Below are 7,799 nucleotides of genomic sequence, written 5' to 3'. Positions count from 1 at the left end.
TCTAGAGCCTTATCAATTGTTTATATAGGAGAGGTGTGATGGTGTTGGATGGGAGATGGCGATAGAGAGTATTTACATGTGGAAGAGACAGAGGTTTTGATATGAGAGTTTATGTACAGAGTCCGCATTCCATTCTCAAATGACGAGGGAAGGGTTTACGGCCATTTTTGGGTCATAAGTGCAATAGATCTATGATTTATGATACATAATTCTGTTTGTTCTTCTATGGTTTTGGCTGCATCGAGTTTGTCACAGAATTCCCGCAGTTTTTTGACAGCTTCCTTGTACCTTTCAGATCCCAGTATCTTCTGCCAGAAGTCATTTAATTCACTTTCAAAGTCCTTATCTTCGTATCTTTTTCTTGATCCTATTGAACACGGCAATTGTCTCATTGGGCGTCAGCTCGGGATTTATTCCTTAGATCCCATATGTTGACTTTTGGATGAGGTGCTTCATTATATGCCAGCCTTTTGGAGCCTGTTTTGTTTTGATGCCGACGTTTTTCCACGAATCTTTGTCTGCAGAGGGGTTTTTATTTTGGCGATGTACTTTGGACTTTCCATATTGTTGGTCGAGTGTGGTGCCCCGCAGTTTGCACATGTTGCGGGTATATCGCGGGATTTGAACGGTAGTCTCCAATTTGATGTTGTATGACCCCATTCCTGGCACTTATGACACTGTGTTATTTTTATTTTTTGTTTCAAATGTTTTTATTCATATATGAAGAGGTTTACATGTTTGAATTTTACATAGTTTTCATACTGCTTAAGCCTAAGCTCTTTCAGAATGCAATTTAAGGGTTAGATTTGATGAGTATTAAAAAAAAATTAACATTGTCGGATAGAAGCACATTGTAGAGTAAAAACAGAACATTCTTGAAATCAGGAAGAGATTAGAACATGGATAGAAATCTTAGAGAACACATTTAGACAAGTACACATTTAGAAAACATTAAGTTTACACATTTTAAAGGACACCTAATACACATTTTATAGACACTAAGAAATATAAATAAGAAAGAAATTTGAATATGGAATATCACTAATGTTTTCAGTAAGATCATTGAAAATGGGAACATCAGATTCAAGATTCTGCACTAGTTTAGCTGGAGGGAATGGCATTTTAATTTTTGGTTTTAGCCTGAGACAGTTACTGGGAGGAAGTTTGAATAGAGAAAGTGTGTGATGATTTGAATTCTGAGAGCTAGTTTTCCTTGGAATGTATTTATGAAGTCTGTAATGCTGGGGAAGGGAAAAAGGTCGTAGAGTTGAGCAGAGGGATATTTGTATTTTTCTTTTTGATTGGTAGCGGATCCATTTGACTGTTGCGAAATTTATGTGTCGGACTTTGTTTTGTAGACCCTTGAGGGTGATAGTGTTCTCCAGGAGCACGAAGAATGCTGGTGTGGTCCTCATCTTCGAGACCCTTTTAGAGTTGGTCTTGTATATCTCTTTCAAATCCTCTTCAACTTCTTCCTTTGGGAGGTTCCACATGACAAAGGCATGGTTCTTCTCATTCTCTCTCGAGAACGCATAAAATTTTGTTTTATTTTCTTCAAGTGTTTTTAGAAAAGTGTTGTGATCTTCGATACTTTGGGATCGAATAATTGTCTTTTTGAGGGGTCGCTTGTACGTAACCAGCACATTATTATTTAATATTTTTTGCAGGTCTTAATGAACTGCTGATGAGATCCATACCGATGCTCTCCAATGATGATGATAGGGAGGACTTTTTCTTGTTTTTTGTTCTACTTTGTTGGTTCTATATCCATTTTTTCCATGGGTATTTCATCTTCTTTCATATCGAATAGTACGGCGTAGTTATTTGATAAGGGGATTGGTTGGTTTTTAGCTTCAACTTCGCTCGCTAATATCTTCTGTATCTTACTTGGTGGAACCATTTCAAAGAGGAATTTTCCTAGGAGGTAATCCACCTGTGAAAGGGTTTAATTGTTTGTCACTTAAAAACTATTTCACTACTATTGGTACGCGATAACCTATTTAAAACCGGGCACTTAAGTATGTTCAACTCGGGGGTGAAGGAAACACGTCCGCCCTGCTCCACTGCACAGGGTGAACTACTTTAATAAGTGGTCAAATATTTCATCGATGTGTCTTGAATATTCATATATTTGAACTATAACATCTACATAATAGACTGGTATTCTTGATTTTGGAATGAAATGCTTATTATATACTCGTTTATGTAATCGAAATGTAATGTTCCTTTTTTTTGCGAAAAGTCATTTCCCGGCAATTCTAAAAAAACGATGCATTTTTTTTTGGCATGTTAACTAATACAAATAGCTCGAGTTCAGAAAAACGCATTTAGTTGGTTTTTATAGATTGATGTTTGCGATGTTTCGTATCTGCTTATTACTTTTACCTCTAGTTTTGGCTTTAGTAAGTATTGAAGAGATTAGCAAAAAATAAGTATACTTTTTCCCGGGAATTGAGAAATATAAAATGGAAGTAGCGGGAAATGTTGATGTTTCATACTCTATAATATATCTTTTAGAATATTCGGTTCAATCAAACCAAATACAAGATTGTATACCATCACGGGATTGCGGACGATTTCAATCCGGAATTGACCGAGTCTTTAAAATTCGGATTCAACAAATACAACAGAACGGCGAGAGCTTTCGATTTGAGCATTCGGTTTCTGAAAAATCTTGATTCAATGAAGGTAGAATTTTTTTCTCACACATTTCATGTGCTATAATCTACTGATTCTGGTTGAAGACATCACTGCAGACTTGGAAGTTTATCAACAACGAGTACAGAAATTTCACGCCAATCACCGTGGGTTTCGATTTATGCAGCGCTTTAAAAACTAACCTCTTCGGATTAGCAGTTATTGCGAAGGAATATGGAAACTGGACGAATTGTCCTGTACTTAAAGTTAGTCTTTGATTATATTTAAGAAATTTTCTCATTATTATTACCACGTTTTAGGGTTACTATGTTATGAGACAATTCACGCCAGATGATGGTCTGTTTCCTCCGAACTTACCTCTCGGTCAGTACAAATTCTCATTGACTTTCAATACCCACGATCAATTTCTATTCAAGTTGAGCGTCGATTGTGTAATCAAGAATCGAAAAGATTTTTGATCATTTTGTAACGTTATTAACATCATAATATTCCATTCTGGGTCTTAAATAATAAATACATTTGAAATGAGGAAAAATGTCTACTGGATTGATGATGATAATATTTCATATGTTTCTTATGTTGCTTAACTTTTGTAGCTTTTTGAACATTAAACATAGACGTTTAGTGGATGTAGTTGCAATAATATAATTAAAATATAAAACAATGATTGATTTACCTATTAAATCCTCGATTGTGCATATTTTTTAATTGCGGAAGCTCGGTTACCGGAAGTCTGTGTGATCAATATAAAACGCTTGATTGTGGTAATTAAAACGCAGTCAGTTGATGCAATGAGGTTTACGATGTTTTGTATCTCTTTCCTTATTTTCCCTCTAGTTTTCGCGTTAGTAAGTATTCGAAATGAAAATGAAAAAAAAAATTTTTCATCGTCCTTAAATTTGCAGAAACATGAGTACAGTCAGACCGGTTACAAGTTTCAAATCCATCACGGGATTCCCGAAGACTTCAATCCAAACTTGGTAGCAGATTATACGTTCGGTTATAACAAGTACAACAGATCGACGAGAGCTTTCAATCTCGGTGTACGATTTTTGAAAAAAATTGATTCAGTCACGGTGCGTGAAAAAACTTCTACTTCTTTGTTAACTCATAATCTTTTCAATTTGGTTTTAAGGTGTTAATGGAGACAGCCAAGTTTATTAACAACCAGTTCAGAGAGTTTGTGCCATTGAATCTGATGTTCAATATCTGTGCTGCCATGAAATCTGAACTGTTTGGAATCAAAACGCTGCTGAAATATGGAAACTTGACAACTTGTCCTTTCGAAAAAGTAAATCTAAATTGAAGTGAATTTTACAAATCAATTTCGTTTTGTTTTTCAGGGTTATTATGTTATGAGGAATTTCGTGGTCGATGATTCCCTGTTCCTTCCTAATATACCACTGGGTCAGTACAAGTTCACATTAACTTTCAGCACACACGAAAAGCTTCTCATCAAGTATTCTTTCGTCGCCGAACTCAAGAATAGAAAATATGTTTAATCCATTCGTTATTAAAACTAATTACAACTTTAGCTAATTAACTATTAGTCTCATTTATGTAATATTTTTAATAGTGTAAGGAATTTTGTGTAATCAAATTAAATGTATTGAAGAAGGCTCACATTTCATTCTATGTCTTAAATCATTGCATTTTTGTTTGTTTATTTTTATTGTATGAAAACTGCAATTATCTTTTTTTTTTGTAAATTCAGATATCAAGTGTAACCTTGCATTTAGATAATGTTTTGCTTTTTTCTATACGTATGATGTTTCTATATTAAATGATTTCCTGTCATTGTTTTCCATCAGATGTGCGATTCGACATTGTTTATTCACATAGTGAATTCGATTCATATTTTCCCAAAAAAAAATCAGCAAAATTCAACTGTTTTACTCTGTGTATTTTCAAGTTTTAAAATGTTTTATCCATTCATTCATATGTTAATATATTTAAGGGTGAGAAAACTATAATTTTCTTTAAGTAATTTGATTATTTAGTCCGGTTTCACACAATCTGCGTTTGGTCTAATTATTAAATTTGTTAATTATTAGTAAAACATGATGATGATATGTAATTAGTGAGTGAACTCAGATTTTCAAGTATTTTGATGAACATTTTCTAAATAACTTTTTTTGGAAATAATTATGTATATTCAACAACAACTTTCGGAAGAGCGGCGGATATATCCGCCCAAATCCTTTACATATGATTTTGCTTATGCATTTTTTTAGCTGCTTTACTGTGTGTATTTTCAAGTTTTAAAATGTTTTGTCCTTTAATTCTAATATTAATATAATAATTTAAGTATGAGAAAACTAAATATAATTTTCTTTAAGTAATTTGATTATTTAGTCCTGTTTTAAACAGTCTGCGTTTGGTTTAATTATTAAATTTGTTAATGATTAGTAAAACAAAAATGATATGTAATTATTGAGTGAATTTCAGATTTTCAAGTATTTTCAAGAACATTTTCAAAATAACTTTTTTTGGAAATAATTATGTATATTCAACAACAAATTTCGGAAGAGCGGCGGATATATCCGCCCAAATCCTTTACACATGATTTTGCTTAGGCATTTTTTTAAACTGCTTTACTCTGTGTATTTTCAAGTTTTAAAATGTTTTGTCCTTTCATTCATATATTAATATAATAATTTAAGGGTGAGAAAAGTAAATATAATTTTCTTTAAGAAATTTGATTATTTAGTCCGGTTTCACACAGTCTACGTTTGGTTTAATTATTAAATTTGTTCAAGTATTTTCATGAACATTTTCTAAATAATTTTTTTTGGAAATAATTATGTATATTCAACAACAACTTTCGGAAGAGCGGCGGATATATCCGACCAAATCCTTTACACATGATTTTGCTTATGCAATTTTTTTTCAGACGGCGTCACTGTTTCACCAAAATATGCCACAACATAATCATAACACAGCATTTGATCAAAAAATAAACAATTGTACTTACATCGTTTTTACATCAATTCTATTACAACAGTACAATTATCACCTTTCAAGACAAACACTGCCATATATTGCTTTACTTTCGTTAGTTTTGACACAACAAACATACGATGGTCGTCGCTCTGTATATTTATATATTATATAAATAACATATATTTATAACTTGATAGATAATCTTTTATCTAATTCTACGATTTTGAAATGAATTGCCTATTAAATCCTCATTTATGTAATCGAAATTTAATGTTTCGCAAAAATAAAAGACGGAAATCCAAAAAAAAAAAACAAACATACTTCTGATTTTTCGGGATGTTGTCCAATATAAATTGCTCGAGTTCAGTATCAAAAAAAAATGTACTCAGTCGGTTCAAGTCGAGTGATGTTTGCGATGTTTCGAATCTGCTTCCTCCTTATACCTTTGGTTTCTGCTTTTGTAAGTACAGAAATACCTCGAATAGTGCTGTTTCCATCAGTACGGTTTTGTTATAGAAATAAACTAAATTTTAATTGAGAAAAATGCAAATACATCGTTTTTTATTTTCTTTATATAATTGAGTCTTGTTTTATTTTTATACAATTTTAAACTCCTCGATTAGTCCGGTTCTAATAGTATTATACAAAGTAATGTTGTGATTCTAAAGAATTTAGACTTGTGATGTTAATGATTATTTTCAGAATCTTTTCAGTCAAAACACGTACAAGATCGAGTACCATCATGGGATTGTGGAAGGTTTCAATAAACAATTCGTAGATTTTTTCAAATTCGCATACAACAAGTACAACAGAACGGCGAGAGCTTTCGATCTCAAGATTCGCTTTTCGAAGAAAATTGAAACGATGAAGGTACTTAAACTTGTTGTTGATTATGAATACTTAAGATTTTTATTATGGTTGAAGGTGTTGCTTGAGGCTTTTAAGTTTATTAACAACCAATACAGATCGTTCATACCAATAAACATGGTTTTCGATGTGTGCAGCGCTATAAAATCTGATCTCTTCGGAATGAAAGAGCTGATGACGAAAAGTGGAAACTTCACGAGTTGTCCTATCCAAAAAGTGAGTCTCCATCAACGAATGGATTGATGAATCAGTAATATTTCGGTTTTAGGATTCTTATGTTATGGAGAAATTCACGCCTGATGAGACACAGTTTCCTCCGAACATACCTCTGGGTCAGTACAAGTTCTCGTTGAGCTTCACCACAAACGACAAATTCCTCATGAAGTTTACCGTCGCCTCCGAAGTCAAGAATCGTAAAGATGTTTGAAGTTTCTTATTTGTAATTGATACATGTATTCAAATATTTCATAAAGCAACAATAAACTTTCTTAAAGCAAACATTTGGTACACTTACATTTTCATAAGTTATTACTGGAGACCGAAAGCCTTCATGTTTATACTTTAAGTTAATAAAAATGCATATTCTTCAAAATAGACAAAATGTTTATAATCATTTTAATTCTATTTAAAATAAGAATTTCTATTTGACTGATGAAGTTCCGCATGGATCCATTCTACGTCCTAAATAATATTTAGGTTGAAATGTAAATCAATAGTAATATAGAATACATAGTTTATAATGACTATATTATTAAAATTTATCACCTATCTAAAAACTATATTGTCATGAATTGCTTAACTTTTATAAGTGAATAGTGATAATTACATTGTTTTTCTTCTTTTACCTTTAGTTTCTGCTTCAGTAAGTATTCGAAAGAATGTATAAATTTGGACTTTTTGTGTTGATGTTAATTTGCAGAATCTTCATTTCAATCAAACAAGTTACAAGTTCAAATTATGATTATATAACAGAAGAAGACGCACTGATTGTAGCCGCACTATTAGAGATATTTCCAAATATTATTGTGATTCAATTTGAAATACTCACGACTATAAAAAAATAATACGTATTTAATTGTTGATTTAATACGTTTCCTGTAGATTTTAACCAATGATTATCAAATTGAAAACGCGATCGTTTCACTTACCGAAGTTCAGTCATCATGTTGATCAAAATTATCGTTGGGTTTTGCTTTGCCACGGTTTTGGTAAATATACACAAAAGTTGATGATTATTAAATTTAATTAATATAATAAATCGCATTTCCAGTGCGTAAATTATAGTTTCAACATTCTTACAAATTCGACGTGCATCACGTTGTCGTGGTGAG

General features: G+C 32.1%; 3 protein-coding genes across 3 annotated transcripts; all 3 read left to right on the top strand.

The window, feature by feature from the left end:
- Positions 1–1,402: 1,402 nt before the first annotated feature.
- LOC108564073 lies at positions 1,403–3,151 on the top strand. Its single transcript, XM_017922982.1, has 3 exons — positions 1,403–2,688; positions 2,745–2,903; positions 2,958–3,151. The coding sequence occupies exons 1-3, from the start codon at positions 2,683–2,685 to the stop codon at positions 3,114–3,116; spliced, it is 324 nt and encodes a 107-aa protein (XP_017778471.1). The 5' UTR covers positions 1,403–2,682; the 3' UTR covers positions 3,117–3,151.
- Positions 3,152–3,335: 184 nt separating this feature from the next.
- Positions 3,336–4,160, top strand: LOC108564062. The gene is made up of 4 exons (XM_017922971.1): positions 3,336–3,506; positions 3,564–3,734; positions 3,794–3,949; positions 4,002–4,160. Exons 1-4 carry the CDS (start codon positions 3,450–3,452, stop codon positions 4,158–4,160), a joined length of 543 nt encoding a protein of 180 aa, XP_017778460.1. The 5' UTR covers positions 3,336–3,449.
- Positions 4,161–5,909: 1,749 nt separating this feature from the next.
- On the top strand, positions 5,910–6,939 carry LOC108564083. Its single transcript, XM_017922992.1, has 4 exons — positions 5,910–6,061; positions 6,304–6,471; positions 6,526–6,684; positions 6,737–6,939. Exons 1-4 carry the CDS (start codon positions 5,981–5,983, stop codon positions 6,893–6,895), a joined length of 567 nt encoding a protein of 188 aa, XP_017778481.1. The 5' UTR covers positions 5,910–5,980; the 3' UTR covers positions 6,896–6,939.
- The last annotated feature ends 860 nt before the right edge of the window (positions 6,940–7,799 follow it).

The sequence above is a fragment of the Nicrophorus vespilloides genome, unplaced genomic scaffold, assembly GCF_001412225.1.
Source record: "Nicrophorus vespilloides isolate i.1.1-1 unplaced genomic scaffold, Nicve_v1.0, whole genome shotgun sequence".
Classification (NCBI taxonomy): Eukaryota; Metazoa; Arthropoda; class Insecta; order Coleoptera; family Silphidae; genus Nicrophorus; species Nicrophorus vespilloides.
Note: the sequence above shows the minus strand (reverse complement) of the source record. Positions and strands in the feature narration are given on the sequence as shown.